The sequence below is a fragment of the Rhagoletis zephyria genome, unplaced genomic scaffold, assembly GCF_001687245.7.
Source record: "Rhagoletis zephyria isolate East Lansing unplaced genomic scaffold, Rhagoletis_zephyria_1.1 Rzeph_scaffold_00017, whole genome shotgun sequence".
NCBI lineage: Eukaryota > Metazoa > Arthropoda > Insecta > Diptera > Tephritidae > Rhagoletis > Rhagoletis zephyria.
Window position 1 is genome coordinate 652,843 of NW_016157101.1, and position 17,618 is coordinate 670,460.

Genomic DNA, 17,618 nt, shown 5'->3' on the forward strand with positions numbered 1-17,618 from the left:
ATAAAAGGAAGTTGTTAAAACTGAAATGCCTTCAGACTAATAAGCCTAACCGTCTTTGTTGCTAAAGTTCTAAGCAGACTGCTTGGCTCGCATATCCGTTACCTTCTTCCAACGGTTAGTCTTTCGCGTGCTAGCCTGCATACTTTATAGGCAAGTCTGTGCATGCTATGCTCCACGAAATAGACGTCTTCACCAACTTAGAGCTCAATAATGTCTTTCCCAAAGCCGTTGGCAGATGGCTGACTCAAATGCGGCTGGATCGGTCGCTACAGGAACTTTTAGGACCTTTTGAACCATGTTTAATTAAATTTTACTTACGTCTATACTTCGGTATCAATGAATTCGACTCCCTGCATATAAAAAACAGTTGGAATCTTACAGTAAACACTGCTCTCCTAAAAGGACCGATTACCGGCTTTCAAGTCATAACGTAAGCTACGATATTGCACTGACAGCATCGAGCAAGCCCTTTCGTACACTGCTGGTCCGGCGAGAGTGGACTTAACTTGAATCCCGCCAATACCGAAATGCTACTCTTCTCAAGAAAATACGACAAGCAGTTTTTTGAGTCACCCTCTTTTAATAGCATAAAGTTTAACTCTATATAGAGGTCAAGTACCTCAGATTATTCTAGACGGAAAGTTAAACTGGCATTGGAATAATACAGACCGTTTTGGAAAAGCCATAACCGCCCTCTACACATACCAGGTACCGTTGGTGAAACGATGGAGACTTAATACACACATAGTTCACTGGATGTAGTATACAGTCCACTCTCCACTCACAGCAAGGCCCGAGAAATTCTACTAAAACTTCATCCGCTGACCTTTACGGTAAGCTTCAGGCCAGCTGCTACGCAACCGGCTTGAATGTAACTCATACCTGTAGGAGACCCCAAGTTTGGTCACTCGAAAATTCTGGACGTGATCGACGTGATCTAGACTACACTGATCCATTATACTGCTCTGACAATCGGTTGTCTAACAGAATTACAGAAAGCATCGAAACGGATCGTACAGACTTGGATCTAAGGTCTACTAAGCTGAACATCAGCTTAAGGTTCCCTTACCACAGCAGCGTTATCTAGGGCAAATCAGCAGCCACAAGGGAAGCTGAACTTTGGCTCAATAGTGCCTTAACCTCAACAAAGTCTACCCCACTATTTACGCTGACAGTGAAGCTGCGATTAGATTCCTGTAGTTCATCTGCACCTCTTCGAAGGTGGCAATCGCATATAGAAATACTCTGAACGAGTTAGCCTCGAATATGACCGTCAAAGTGGCATGAGTTCCCGGGCACAACGGAATATCGAATACTGCTGGCAGGCAATCTCGCTAAGATGAGGACTAACCTATGCTCACTTAACCCTGCACGTTATACAGGAAAATCTCGCCATAGATCAGCATTCTGCGTTGATCCGCAGATCCGTTGAAGTATCGATAAAAAAAGATCTAAATCCAATCTCAATTAACCGTTCCATTACTAGCGCTGTGGTAGTATAATCAAATCAAATCAAATGCCCTACAAATGATGCAGAGACTAGGAAGAGGAGGAGAGTATTGAGCCCTTCCTTTGTCACTGGCCAGCCTTTTTCGACACACTCTGTGGAAATACGCCATCTTCAACGCTTCGTGAAGAAAATAAGCTGGTTTTACCACATCGAAAGTGAATGAGCAGAATAAGGAATTCACTTAATGCAATGCACCTCATTGGCGTAGTTATACTTCTCGAAAGCCAGTGGAATATTGTGCGACAACGGCTCGGATGTTGAGGCTAACCATCTATGAGAATATCATCTGCATACGCCAGTAGCATTATGCTCTTGCCGTTTATGGTGACACTTAGATTCAGATTGACGGCTTTAACTACACTTTCCAGAGGTAAGTTTCAATTTGGAGATCGCGTGTGTCGAAATTCGTATCTAGGCTATTTTTCAGGATTTAACACACTGTGAAAATCTGGTCACATATTTACATATTCATCTTTTCAGGAGCCAGCTGAAGTCTTGAAACTATTTCATTATTTCCATATTTTCTGATTCCGAGTCACGTTCCTGCCCGCCATCATTTCTTTTGTCAGGTATGAATAAAGGTCTACCTTGGTTCATTTTCTTCGGCTCCGTTCAAATTTAGCGCGTATTACCATTGACTTGAAGGTAGTTTGGTATGCTTTGTATTTCGCAGCAATTTGGTGATGGAGCCCCGTTCCGAAGTGGCTAGCTTAAGCAGGACTGAGAGTCATTTGTTTGACTGTCTGCCGTGACTGCGGCTTTCTTCGTCATTTCATAGAGGCGCATGCGGATCTTTGCAAGCCGATGTTAGCTCCTCGGATGGACTGGACGTCAAGAAAGTTCGAAGCATATTTTCATTCTTTCATAATGGGATCATCCATTGGGTTCTTTGTTATTTGATCAGAGGACAATTAAGTGGCTTTGTGAATGATTGGGCGCGAAGTCGACAAGTCTGTACCCGTTGTCGAAAATGTTTCATTGAAAGATGAATTTTCCAACAATTGAACCAAATACGCCTACCTTACCCACCCAGGTACAGCAGTCATCAACGGTCTAATTGAAATTTATATGTAGATGTAGTACTATGCAGGTGTGAATTAGTTCTACTTATCCTTGCTGGTGCTAATCACAGTGTTCAACCACAATTACTCAACAGCATTGTATGTGGTCGCTTGGCAACTATTAATCCTCAAAGCACTCACTCTCAGAAAAACACTCCATAAATGATGAAAATGAGATGACCATATTTATGTGTATTTACAACGAAACATTCATATGTATGTATGTATATGGAAAGCAAATGCTTTTCAAAGTTATACACTTAATTAACAACAAATGACACCGTGTGATTGGGTGGCTGTATAGGCAGCAAAAGCTGCTGCCACAATGTGTTATCAGCGCCGGCATATGCCACAAAATACTATAGAATAATCCTGTGGCACATTGTTGTTGACGTGTGCTTTGAGTTGTTGTGTTAAATCCGTCGAGGATATGTAGGATATGTCGTACTAGATATGTATGTGTTTAAGGTGCACCGGAAGCACGTATTTACACACATGCAAATACAACTACATACGAGTATATGTATTCTCCATTGTCATTTACCTGTACGTTGTGGTTGCTCCTCTTTTGACGCATCATCGCTTTGCTTGCAATATCGTCTGGTGCTCCAAGAATTCTGCAAAAAAAAAAACAAAGAGAAAGGTGAGATGAGAAATCAATGTGCGTAGTCAAATGCTAATGAAAGTAGAATAATGAAACTTTGTTCGGTTTTCCTTCTTACTTTTGTTTAAAGGATATGTGTGAATTATGTAAATGTTTGACGAAAAATTGCTCACACATACATATTTATGCACATTTGTTCGTGCAGATACTTTGTTGTATGTACTTGTAGATTAAGTTTTAGAAAGCCGATTACGTGGAAGAAAGCTCTAAAAAAGCATGGTGATAATGCAATTTGAAATTCAAATTTGCAAAATTAATGAAACGAGTCAGCCTTCAAGGGAAGTTTCACAAAACAGAATGCTGGTGAAAGTTTTGTCTGAATTTTTTGTTGCAAAATTTTGTATGGAACTGATGTAAGCGACTCTCGGCATGCATTTTTCACGGATAGCAACTTAAGTGGGTGTTCATGTGCGTCTTAGGTATGTAGGTATGGTGTTGATGAGAGCTAAAGACATAAATATGTAAGTACACAAAGCCGAACGCACATCAAAGCATGTAAATATGTATGCTCGCTTAAAACTCAGAACGAATGGAAATAAGTGAGTGTTGCCTCAGGGTGACGTGCTTGATGACAGCAATGAGGCGTCTAGTATACTCACAATCCTTCTAAGAAAATTATTTAAATTAAGTATCCATACGGCAAGTCCTAATGCGGGTTTTGAGTTCTTTTTTTTAAATATTCCTTTGTGGTGTTTAATTCAACAAAATATAAATTTTTTGGTATCTAATAGATACGCATTCAGATATTCAAAAATTATATGTCGGCCTTAAATTGCAAATGGTTGTAGTGCCAAAGAATAACTAAAAAGAAAGTACCATAAAATATGCAGCAACATACAAGTTCCTAGTATGAAAATGTTTGCAGCCTAATTGATATCGCAACTCTTTCTTTCGGAAGTAAAAAAGTAAACAAAAAATTAACTTCATCATTTTTACCATGAAAAAAAAATGTTCACAGTAAGTGTGAGCTCGTTGAAGACTGGCTATTTTGGAAATGCTTCAGGGAACTTCAATATACAGGGTGGCCCATATACAGCCCAATTCTGTATACTCCCGCAGAGAGAGAAATCCTCCAATAAATAATTAACTCCCAGGAAGTAGCATTTTCCCCGAAAATTTGCAAGGAGGAAATTCGAACTTCGAAAGAGCTGTTTGACACTTTTTTGACAGCTCAACTCCGCCATTTAAAATAAAAAATTGTCAGGGAGGAAAGTGGAAAGGGAGAAAACCCCCAGGAAGTTTCTATTTAGAATCGGCCTGATAGTGTTTGTTTTAATCATATGTTATTTTGAAAGTGACAACTCTTCCGGCTGGAAATCTTGATAGAAAATCGGCATAATATTTCTCCGGAATAAAATTAATCGCTTTATGCTTGAACATTTTTGGAAAATTGCATTTATTGACAAAATACAAAATCATCTGTACTGACGAACTTTTTTTGATTTCGGCGCATCTGGGGATCGGAAAACCCGTTTGTGATTGTCGAAAAGCCAATACGCTCCCAGAGTGTGACAGTTTGGTGCGGATTTTGAGAGCGGAGGCATCATTGGCCACAACGATGAGCGCTACAGGGGAATGATAAAAGATTTTTTGTGCACGGAAATTGAAGAGATGGGCTTGGTCAATCTTTGGTTTCAGCAGGTTAATAAATTGAAAAAAATATGAAAACGTCAATTTATAAAGCTCTTTAAACATACTTTATTTTTTATGAATAAGGCCAACGGGCTGTAGATCTGCAGTAAGGTTTTACTTTTTTGAAAACAGTTGCCACCCTATAAAAAATTATATTCATATTATTTAAAAAAATAAATCAATTATTACAAACTGGGTATTTAGAGAAATGGTTTAAAAAAGCTTTGTTCCTAGCTGAAGTATAGGAGGGTTGCCACCTGTTTAAAAAATCATATTGTGTAGGTGAAATATGTATCACCATATGGTGCCAAACGAAAGGGTTTTAGAAAGTAGTAGTTTGAAAATATTTTGAAGCGGGTTTCCACCTGCTAGAAATGTCGAGTTTAGTTTACTTATACACAAGTTATTCGGAATATCAAAATGTGGATGTCAAACGAAGGAGTGTTAAGAAATCGTTCGTTTGAACGCTAAGAATATTTTTTGAGGTGTTGGAAGAGGATTGCCACCTGTTTAAAAAGTTAAATTCAAATTATTTTATAAGTTAAACGAATTATTGAAATATGGGTATCAAACGAAGGGGGTTTGAAAAATTTCTATTTCTAAACTATGTTAAGCGGGGTTGCCACATTTTTGAAAAATTAAATTTCATTCAACTCATGAGTTAATTAGAACATGTATCGCAATATCCGGCGAAGGAGAGTTAAAAAGAATTAAGCTGGAAAATACTTTTGAAGAGGGTGGCCACCTGTTTGAAAGATATATATAACTCAATTAGCTAATTCAAAAAGTATATGAAACAAAAAAATATTGTAGTAAAACGAAAATTGTTAAGAAATCTTTAGTTTGAACATTTCGAATGTTTGAAGAGAGTTGCCACGTGTTTAAAAAGTTACATTAAAATTATTTAGTAAGTTAGTTGAATTATTAAAAGATGGGCATAAATTGAACTTTCCTACAGGAAAAGTATGCTAAAGTACAGTTTTCTAGCTTGATAATTTCTTGAAATATCTATAAAAAAGAAACTTGTCTACTGATTGGACTGGTCACAAAATGAATTATTTCTTGCATTACAACGCATCAGCTCTGTCTCCAGGCCCAAAAGTTTTTTTCTAAATAAAGGATTTCCATAAGTTAGCAGGTAATGACTCACGTTCTCTTTAATTGCATTGGCTTACACGCTTTCAGCAACACTGACCTCCGCCGTTTTAAACAAAAATAAATTTAACAGTTAATTTAAAAAAATGCGCTCTCAATTCGGGCTCAAAAAAGCTGATTCGGCAACCAAAATTAGCAGTCATATTTCTTGTGCGTACGCCTAAAAGCAATTAATTTTGAAATACATGTAGCAGTATATACATACATACGTATAGACAAACATATATTATATTGAAGCTTTAAATTGTCCAGCTACCGTAAATTACCACGATACTATCAAATCTAGCGGAGGAAGTTTAATTAATCAATGAGCAACAAGTGTAGTAGATACATACAAACACGCACTAACCCTGCAGGAAATTGGAAGCAGATTTAAACTAATTAATGCAAATATCATCTTCAAGCTGTTTCTACTTGTACTTTAGCATAATTTTCCTATAGGTAACTACCGAATTTAATATGTGGATGCCGCACTATTTGCGTACTATGCGTCACTTTTGATTTGATCAATTCAGTGATTGAGAATTCGTCGAAATGAAGTTCTAGATTTCAAACTAAAAAAGAAGCATTTTACGAGATTGTAATTTTGCTAAAAGGCAAGGGCAGTATAGAAACCAGTTAAAGCTTTGAAATCGCAAAAAAATACCAATTTGCCATCAAAGGCTTTTTGCAATTAGTACTTAGAAGTTACCCATACACGCGACAGTTTGTAAACCGCGGTTCACGAAATAAATTCAATTAAACTTAAACATCGACGAGGGAAATCACGTGTGCGGCGTAGAAGTGTAAAAGTGGCCGGCAGCCTGGCGGTTCACACAGCAAACGCATATGGGTATAAAGTTACACAAACATATATGTATATGTATTTACATATACATATATACAGAAATGTATATATCTCGTCACAGGAGTCAATCGGCTTTGTCTCACCCAATTTCGGTGGAGAAATTTTAAATTAACTTTGCCTACTCGTACCTGCCAAATTCATCGGCCACTGGTTATTTATTGTTCTGGTTGTGTTCGTACTTTTTTATTTTGCACACGAAAGCTTTTCCGCCGATTCTTCTTCACTGGCTTTTGAATTTTTATTGTTTTTTTTATCTGCTGTGTGATTGTTGTATTCAATCAACCGCGTAAATAAATCAGATGTCGGAAAAATCGCCAGATGTGAATTTCATTTTGGCTAAATCGAAGAGGCTGGTAAGAGTTTGTGCTCAATAAGTGAGAGAAAGAATACACGTTTTTTTGGAGTGAACTTTGACTGGACTTAACATTCTTATGTATGAGTATATATGTATGTATTATAAAAATGTATTTAGTTAAATACGGCCAGTGTTGCCATTTCGGTGCGTTTGGAGCTGGATTTAGCTCTTTATTTTTTTACTTTGCTCTCAACATTTGACTTTAGCTCCCAGCTCTTTTTTAGCTCTGCACCACTACACCACAGCAGCCGCCATATACGGCTAATAATATGCGTTAATCTCTAATGGAATCTGAGTCATAACGTAATGTATGATGCATGTATGTAGATTAGGGTGGAGTAAAAAAAAAATTAAATGTTTGAGGCCGCGCTTTCAATATTGCAGAAAAGTTGTTCAAACTACTGTTCTTTTATCCTTCTTTAAATGATTTTCTAGAAAGATTTTGGGTAGATACGCAGTTTTGTAGCCTATTCAAGGCTGGCATCATCACCATTTCATGCGTGTGGTCATGCAATACGAAGAAGCAAAAATTCGGTGTTGTATTTTGGTGGAAGAGGGACCTCGTCGCCAGGTACTGTCAACTCAATGAACGCTCATCTAAATGTGCCAAATTTTTGCCGACACCAACAAGATGGTTGTTTAAAAGTCACTCATACGACCTGTAGTCTCCTCTCAAAATGTTTTGGTGTACATATATTTACTTCAATAGCCTTTTTACTCCTTTAAATAGAAAAATAATAAATAAGAAATAAACAAATGAATTAATAGGTAACTAAGTATTATATTCCCCATAGAATCCTATAAGTAGTTCGAATTTTGAATGAAAATGAGTTCAGCGCTTATTTGCATATTAAAATGTGGGTTTTCAATGTTGCTCATACGGCCTGTAGTTCGTATCGAATATACGGTTGTACTTTAATAGTCACACAAAGTATGCTTGTTATTGTCATATAAAGAATTGAAACAAATTAAAATTGAAATAAACAAATCGAACTCAAACCGCCAAACATGCATAAGCGAAATTTTTGCCAAAATTTTCTTTTTGATGCAGAAGTGTTCCTAGAGCATCAAGCTGCATTTCTGCATAAAAATTCAAGCAACGCAAGCTCATGCGAATACGCACAGCTCATGCGAATACGCACACATAATATTTATGAACTAAATATAGTATCCGCATTCTAGAAATATTTTATTTATCCACTCAAGTGTCCTCGAATGCCAAGAAAATGCACTCAGATTTTTTCACGTACTTTTATTAGCAATTTTAATGCCTGTGAAAATCTCTCAAAATTACCGAAAAAGTATAGCACTCTGCGCTTCTGTGGTATTTGAGATAGGCATCATAATAAAGTTGGCATAAAGACGCATAAAAAATAATTGCTAAGCCAACAAAACACCAAGGCCGAATGAGCAGGCGAAACACCAAGTTTAAGACTTTGGCAATTAAAAGAAGTGAATAAAAAATTTGAAGTGGATTTTAAGAACTTAAATGAATGAGAAAATCCCAAAAAAAAAACTTCAGATAATACAGAGAAAATGAGGCGCAAAGAATGTGCGAAAGCAGAGAAAGCACATATACAAGCATAAAAATATCTTTGAATAAATAAAAAAAAAAAATTATAGCAAAGTACGAAGGAAAACACAACAAATTCTAAGCGATAAAACGCTGTGTTTGTCTTTCGAAATTTGGGGCAAGTAGTAGGTGCGATGAAAGGATCAAATATATACGAGTATAAGCAGCAACAGCAACAACAGCAGCATAAAGCAGTGCAGCAACACAATGGCGCACAAGCAGAACGCAAGCAGCGGCATAAAAATGGAAATGAAAGCAAAGCGGTGTTGGTGGGTAAAAAATGTGTAAATGTATGCAAATAAAAAGCCGTCGAAATCAACAAAAGGAACAAACAAAACAACAGAAACCGCCTCAAAGGCGTTTTCGCATCAAAAGCCATTCAGTACGCTGCGCTACACCCCCCAGCCAGCCAGTCAGCAGCCAGCAAGAAAAGGGCAAGGCGGCGACGCGACGCGACGGCGACGACGACGACGCTGTTTTAATGCGGTATTCCGCAGACGACTGACTAACTGGCTGCCAACAACAGGCAGTTGAGTGAAGCGAAAACGTCAGCTACTCACCGTAAACATTTTATGAAAAAAAAAAAAAAAAAAACGCAGACACATTTTTTAACCTTTGTGCGTAAATATGTATGTAAGTAAATAAAGGAATATGCTATTTACTAGCGAGTGAGTAGAATTTGTTTGAAGCTAGTTAAGCGCACAATAACAATAAGAACTGCCGCGACATTATTCGATAGCATCTTTGGTTGTAAAAACAAAAAATGTTTTAGGTTTCATTTCAATATTTTTTTTTTACTTTTTGTGCATTTTCGCCATTTTATTTAAATTTTCTTTTTATTCGGTTTTTTTTTGTACCTGAATGTTCTCGCTTGTGTAGCGTTGAAAGCAATAATAAGCAAGTGAATTTATTCGACCTTAGTTGAGATTAATTAGTATTAACCTTTCAAATGGTTTTTACATTAAGAATTTTCATTTTATTAATTTGATAATATAAAGCGAAATGAAAGCGCGGTTAAAAATTTATTAACAAGCAGCGAGAGTTAGACAAGATAAAAGGGTAAAAACTGATATCCAGACAAAAATTATATCACTTGTGGAAAATGAGATTTTCAAATTGTTGCTGATTAAATTAAATAATGATTTCTAGACCATGGCAAAAAATAAATTTCCCTTCGCCACTGAGTTTAAATTAGTTTTGCAAGGTAATTTCGAAAAATATTAAATTTTGCCGAACGTAGGGGTCGGCTCGCATTTTTACATTTTTCTTAAAGTATGATATATCGTTGTTCTTGTTTCGTGTAGACAACTTTTTTATTCCAACGTTCTTTGACCTTAAACATCCCATTCTAGTACTTACCCATCAGATCTCGCTTCCTACCAGCCCAACGTACCACCCTAATGCTAGTGAATTAAAGCCATCCAAGTATCATTAAGCTATTCCTAGGTTAGGTTAGGCTGTCTGATCGTCTATAAGACACACTTGGGCTCAGGGCCCATTGCGATGTCGCATGTAGTGCCAGCAGTTCCCAATCTCCTTAAACCGTCTGAAACATCTCAGGAATTTCTGAAGATATAAGGGCCTTCGAAGAATTGCCTACCATGAGTGGAGAGTCTTCGTCTGGGTGGAGAAGGGCACTGGCACAATAGGTGCAGAATCGCTTCTACCTCTTCTTCATTTTGAGAGAAGTCATGTAATCGTTGGCCTTGTCGATAGGCCTTGTCGGTCCAAGTATGATAGATACTAATAATCTAATAATATGCTTAATGAGACTACTGAGTGCTTTTGGCAGCGGCCACCATTGCTTGACAGGTTTGCAGGCAATACCATCTGTCGTTCGCTCCTTTAGCAAGCCTCTGAGTATAAATAGGAAAGTTTGTATTTCGTTGTTTATATCCTCAAGAGGAATTTTTGTGCCAAGTCGCGCCAGTTCATCGGCCTTACAATTCTCCGCTATGTCGCAGAGTCCCAGAACCCACATAACCTTTATGCGAAATGACTCAGCCATCTCTATAAGAGCTGCGCAGCATTTCATGGCTACCATGGAGGTTGTTGGCTGCTTCGTGAAGGATTTTATTTCCGCTTGGCTGTCAGTGAAGATGAAGATATCAACTCGTGCTATCATATCACACTTCACCAGGTTTTTGGCGCTGTCGATTGCCATCAGTTCCGCCTGAAAAACATTACAGTGGTGCGGGATAAGAAAGCTAAAGGAGATTACCAGATAATGGGAGTATACACCTCCACCAACCCACAATATCCAGTAAGGACTGCGGGGAGTGTGGCTTTAACAACAACAGTTTTGAAGTTAAGGAGTAGTGCAATTTTTTGTTCATTATTTAAGATTTCTTGCTGAGTTTTCCATCCGAATTAGTAAGAAACCAGTTAGCGAAATTATTATTTAGTAGAAAAAAGGGCTTTCAAAAGACATTATTTCTGATATTTTAAACTATAGGCCCTCTATGGTAAATTTTTTACTCCAGTTTTTTTCTTTTTGAATACCAAAATTCCAAAGCCTTCTGATTCAGCTTCATTTATCGATTTTTATTAAGATATATATCGATTTACTTCGACATATTTATCAATAGTTCATCGACAAACTTATCGATACTAGTAGGGTGATCAAATGAGTCGAAGGAAATATTAGGACACTTTCTTTTCCATCAGACTTGAGTTTTGAAGTGATTGTTTTTACGCTCAATTGCAAGAATTGAGAAATGTTTAAACAGGAAAAAAGTCAGATTTGTAAAATTCAGGACAAATGAAAATCAGTCCGGACACTTTAATTCGACCCTGAAATCAGGACATCTGGTCACCCTAGATATTAGTATTAATAAACGCGTATTTTAATGCATATAGAAAAATAAATGTACACCCCTTTGAAGCTAAAAATTCTTCACTTCAAATAAGCATTCACTTCCAATGGCAAAAACCTGTTAGTGCTTCACACAAAAAAATACATTAAAGTTAAAGGCGATTATGTTAAACCTTCATACGCTTGCTTGCTGAAACACGCCAATCTTGTTGTAATGTGTTTAAATTTTCTACGAAATGCCTCTTTGCAAAAGTGTTAATGATGTTAAATTATCCTAAATATACATATTTAGTACTTATCTATGTATTTGCGAAATCTCTTCGCCTTATTCATTTTACGAGTATCCTTGCTGCCAGTTTCAGCGAAGAAATACAAATGCAAGAATATATTTACGAGTATTATGTGTGCAATGCATGTATGTATATATGCAAAATCATACATATGTTTATGTTGATGAGTGATTGTAAAAAAACAGCTGGCAGACGGTATGCCAGTCACATAAATTTCACAATTTACTTACACAACCGTCGGCTACATTTTCAGCGCAATAATGTAATAATATGCATGCATATCAATGCGTTGTGTGCATATATGTCTGTATGTATTTGTGTATGCACAAAAGTGCTAATTTAAATGAATTAAGTAAGTAAGAACAAAATAGGAATATGAAATATTATTTATACATACATCGAGTGCGCAAGAAGACAAAATTTATATCTCTGGCATGTTGCAAAAGAATTTTTTTTTGCACAAAAGTATATCGTGGAATATTTTGAGCATAAAGCAGAATACGTTATATGTATACCTACATATACATACATGTATGTAGATTAGGGTGCCGCACCAAAATAAGTTGTACTTCTTCCACCGGAATGATACAATTTATTGCTTCAAAAACTGTCGTCAAAATGTTTCCTAAAAAGTAAGCTGGAACAATAAGAAATAATCGAGTTTTTTTATAAATAAAATTATTTTTCAAAAAAAGTTTTTCGCAAAAATTCTCCTCGCATGATAAAAGAGTTTAAGGTATGCATAAAAATTTCTGAATATTTTATCAACCTCATCAAAAAAATGAGATTTTTGGAGTTTTTTTTTCAAATAGGTCCAGCTCACGTAAATCTTTACATTTTCCGAAATATTATAGGAAGAGACTTAAGATATAATAGATTTTATAATTCCCATGGAAAAACAGTACCGGTTTATTATTTGTATGGCGAGTGATGCAGTGTAATGTATGTATAAACATGCATATATAAATATATTTATATCTTACTCTTAAGTGTGTATTTGACAAGTAAGTATAGCGCTAAGTTGTAGCAAAATGAGCTGAAAAAATCACCCATTAGGCACAATTTATAGGATTCTCTAAGAGAAATATTCAGTAGAGAGAATTTCCCAGACATATGTATGGTGGAAGGGAGGGCAGCTGAAACGCCTTTAAATAAATTGGATTAGACACAGCTGAAAATGGCAAAAGAGATGAAGAGGCGCAATGACGACGACAGCCTTTCAACTAAGCGATAATTTATATTATTATTTATATCCTTTCTCATGCAACTCAGTTCTTTCAGGTCGCCGGCAAAATTTTGGCATTCTTCATTTTTCTCTCTTCGCAACGATATAAAGCACGCTTTGCTATGCACCTACTGCTTTTGGGAAAAAATACGAAAATCTGCAAAATCCATTTTACGATGATATTAAAATGGCAATAATTTTTTAATATTTTTCCCTCTAAGAAATTAATGCATGCATGGTTTGAGGTATACATTTATGGTTTTCAGACACCTTCGGCTAAGCCTAATTGATCGTTCAAAGGTTCTACATGAGTGAGTTATAAATCTCTTGTATTGTCTTTTACACTTCGATATAGGTCAGTTGGCTGCAATTTGAGAGTCTCCCACCTTACTAGAAGCTCTATCATATATTCCTTAGATGAACTACAGGAAAGCTGAGAGCCATTGGTACACTTTTTTGAAACCTAAAATTTTAAACACAAAAAAAAAAATAATATATTCGCGAAACTATGGGTAAAATATAGTAAAACTACGTCCTAAGTTTTCTCTCTGACGTCAGGGTTTTTTAAAAGGACTTTGAAATTAAAAAAAAAGTATGATTATTTCAAAAAATTATTTAAAAAATTCAGTGCAATGTAAGATAACAACAAGGGTATCTTATAAAAGAAAAAATTCTATAGAATTATAATAGAATAAATCTTTTGGTGCATAAATAAGCGCGAATGGGTATGGAAAATATTCTTTACAAATTTTATCCTTAATTGTCCTTGAAAATTTGCAATATATATATCTTTTTTAATTATTATATGAGAACTATTATACGCACGACCACACCATCGAATTTCGTCCTGCAAACTTTATTAACTTAAAAAGATAAAATCTATTAAAAGCGCATTTTCAATACTTAACCAATAACCTGCCGATGAATATACGAGCCAATTATTTGTTTCATATTTTTTTTCGAAATAGCGAGTCATTTTTATCCAAACCAAACTTGTAACTGTATACGTGCACTGCGTATTCTTCATGCATTTGAAATGATAAAATACAAAACAATTTTTTTTCTTTTATGGCCACACAAATAAAATTTTGTGGTTAACAGCTCGTTATTTATATTCACAATTATAATATCTATTATATTCTGTTAACATTTCTCTCACAATTCAAACCAAAAAAAAGCGAACAATGTTAATAAAAAATTTTATTTGTCCCGCCTTTATTACAATACTTTTATGAGCCAAACAATAAAATAGAACAAACTCAAGTATTATTAAAACTGAATGGCGTTAGCCAGAACGGCCTACAAGCAGCAATAAAAAAAAATTATACTTGCTTTCATGCTAGAAAAATCAAATAATTTTTTTCGTTTCTACTTTAAATACGTTTTCATTTCATACCTTTGTCAGCTGGCTGAAAGTACAGTACCTGAGCAAAGCAGCAACTGAGGTGTGTGGGCAATAAAAAGCCACAGGCGCCAAAAGGACACTTGAACGGCTGCCAACTGAGTAACTAACCATTCAGGTGTAACGGCAAAAGCGTTAAGCGGTGCGCGTTCGTACTATGTATATTTGTACGGGCACAAACAATATACAAATAGTGCCTCATTCATGCATTTGTACCTCTGTGTGTATAGTGGAAAAAAGGAAAAATACCAACAACCCGTAACGTGCCACTATTTATTTGTGAACTCAGCGAATTCAGGTAAGCATTTAATGTTTGCTCGTTTGCACCAGTCGGTATATGTTTATTGTATAAACATTTCAGCAAGTGCCGATAGTTACCCAATAGCGGTAATTGTAATTTTTATTGCAAGGCTTACTGTTATTGTTTGATGCACAAGTGCACTAACTACTAAGGATACAGCTACGCACATATACTTGCTTACATACATATCCGTAGAATGTTTGTAAAATGCTATAATGAAAATTGTATGATGTGAGAAAATTGCATCGCGTACTCGCTATCTATAATAGAGCAATAAATAGTTCGAGCATTTGCATATTTTATATGACTCTAAAAAAGTAGATATCATTTGGCCGCAGTTCATGTCCGTAACGAACTCCTTTAATGTGAAATGCGGAAGTTTATCAATAACGTCTGTTTAATGTTTATGTTCACATATTGAAAAATTAATTTCGAATTTTATACCAATTGCTTATTAATTGAAGTACCACATGGCGTATGAGCAACATTAAATTGCATGCAGTAATCTCGTTAATGCCAGACAACCAAAAGCCAGTGAGCGTGCGAACTATTGAATTGTCACTATTTCTAGGTTAAAATGTGAAAGCATACTTTGGGAAATATTGAAAAATCAAAGCCAAAATGGAATGCTCAGTTTTATAATAACGTCTCTGTTTGGGTTGGTAATTTTAAATTTTCTTTAATCAAAGCATTGCAACGCTTTTTTTAAGCCGATAAACTTTCAGAAACCATATTTTCTTTAACTTTTTAAATCTTCCGACAATATTAAGTCTAATTACGTACAAGAAATCTCATGATATGTACATTAAACAGTTTTCGGAAAGAAATGTTTTTATAAAAAATTTTGAACTTTTTTCAAAACAAAACGAGTCTATCATAAATTGCTTCTTACAATTCGTTCACAATTGCTTTATTTACAGGGAAATGGATGATAAATAGTTAGATATTTGAAGCCATATTATCACTTTACCACAGTACGTGGCGACTTCTTAAAACGTTAATAAAAAATGTTTGTTCTGTAGCTCCGAATTATGAAAAAAGATCTGTGAAGTGCTGAACATAAACGTATTCGAACGAAAAAATCGACAACCAAAAGTTTGGTTAATATTACCAAATCATTGCTGAAATTTATATTTAGTTTGCCTTAAAATACCTGCGCTTTCGTTAGTGGTTAACGTAGTTTTTTCCAGAGCTAGCCTGAAAAATTTCTTATTAAATAAAAAAAAGGGTGCACGCCTTTCAACTTGTCAAATAGCTCAGTGCATTAGGCTGATTAATTTTCATGTCACACCGTCTACCATTGTGCGTGCATCAAGTAGATAAAAATCTTGCAACACATACGAGCAGCATAGACGACGAACCTGTCACGATGACTGGCATGGCACAATTTTGTGTTTGTGCGTGAAAATCGTAAAATAAAAAAAAGGAGTAAAAATTTTACACGCAGCCGTAAAAGAGAGCAACAGCTTCATATAAAACTATGTATGTATGTGCATGCAAAGCTTCAACAGCACAACAGCCAAGTTGTAAAAATGTAAGAATTTGCAACGTAACTGCAATCTATTAATAATTCAACGATGAAAGCGCAGACGGTCGCTCTTAATGGGTGGTGAAAACGCCTAAAAGCATGCCATAAATTGCGCAGTTAAAGAACTTTATAGCGTCGTAGCATTTTTGGTTTGTCCCCTCTACCCGCTTATTATTCCCTTTGCAGACAAACAATGCCATAAACCAGTTTATACAGATTTAATGCAACTTAACGGTATAATAGTATTTGTTGCATGCAACTAAAATGACGCCTTGTCATGCTGTTAAGTGTCCTGACAAATCATTTGAGTGCAATTTAGCGCTGCAATAACTACAAGTGTGTAAATTATGCTCACATTATAGCCGCGCCCAGAATGCCGTTGCATGAATGAAGACAAAGCAAAAAAAAAAGCGGAAAAGCCCAAAGCAAAGAAAATAAAAAAAGACAAAAAAAAATTTCCGCTTGAAATTTGCGCGCTCGATGTGCCCTGCGTGGGCTGGGCTGTTAATTTAGTCGCTGTTGCTGGTATTTTTTTCTTTGGTGTGGCTTTGCTTAGGGTAGGAGGAATGACCTTATATTACTGCCACACGAACGACTGCTTCGCATTTTGCTTGTGTCTCACTCAGCTGTGCGATTGTGCGATTTTGGCCTCATTTTAGCGGCTCACGGCTCACGGCGCCCTTCAATCTTAATTTGTTCCGCGCGGTGCTGTCAGTTTACATATTTTGGCTTGTCTCTCAAGGAAGCACACTTAATGCGCTTATCGATTTTAATGTTTTTATCAAAGCTATTTGTTTTGTCTCCTTTCGGCCTGTTTGTTATTTGATTTGCTTTCGCTTAGTATACTAAATATATTGTCCGGCGCGAGTTTTGTAAGTAAATACTTGTAGGCGTCCAAATGAATTAAACTCAAATAATGAATAAGTACGTGCGATTAGTTGCTGATTTTTCGATATCGTTGCAGGGGCGTTACTAAATTTGCGAGTTTTGTTGGATTTTATACGGCCTTTGTCAGCCATTTGACAGCAGATGCAGCAAGTTTGAATTTATTTTACCCATTAATGGTGTTTTTAGAGTTAATTTGCGATAGGGAGTTTATTTATTTATATTCTGCGATGAATATTTCTGCAATGAAAAGGAAGATTGACGCTTTATAACGGGTGATTTTTTTGAGGTTAGGATTTTCATGCATTAGTATTTGACAGATCACGTGGGATTTCAGACATGGTGTCAAAGAGAAAGATGCTCAGTATGCTTTGA

General features: G+C 36.0%; 1 protein-coding gene across 5 annotated transcripts in view; it reads right to left on the reverse strand.

The window, feature by feature from the left end:
• Positions 1-17,618, reverse strand: part of MCU (mitochondrial calcium uniporter) — a 153,356-nt gene that overhangs the window by 89,067 nt on the left and 46,671 nt on the right. For 3 of the 5 annotated variants that reach the window (XM_017613447.1, XM_017613482.1, XM_017613453.1), the window contains exon 2: positions 3,116-3,188. In XM_017613447.1, the coding sequence (XP_017468936.1) occupies positions 3,116-3,188 (73 nt within the window). Of the gene's footprint in view, positions 1-3,115; positions 3,189-3,293; positions 3,368-6,997; positions 7,016-17,618 lie in introns of those variants that run through there. The other 2 variants (XM_017613438.1, XM_017613460.1) reach the window with 2 other exon arrangements.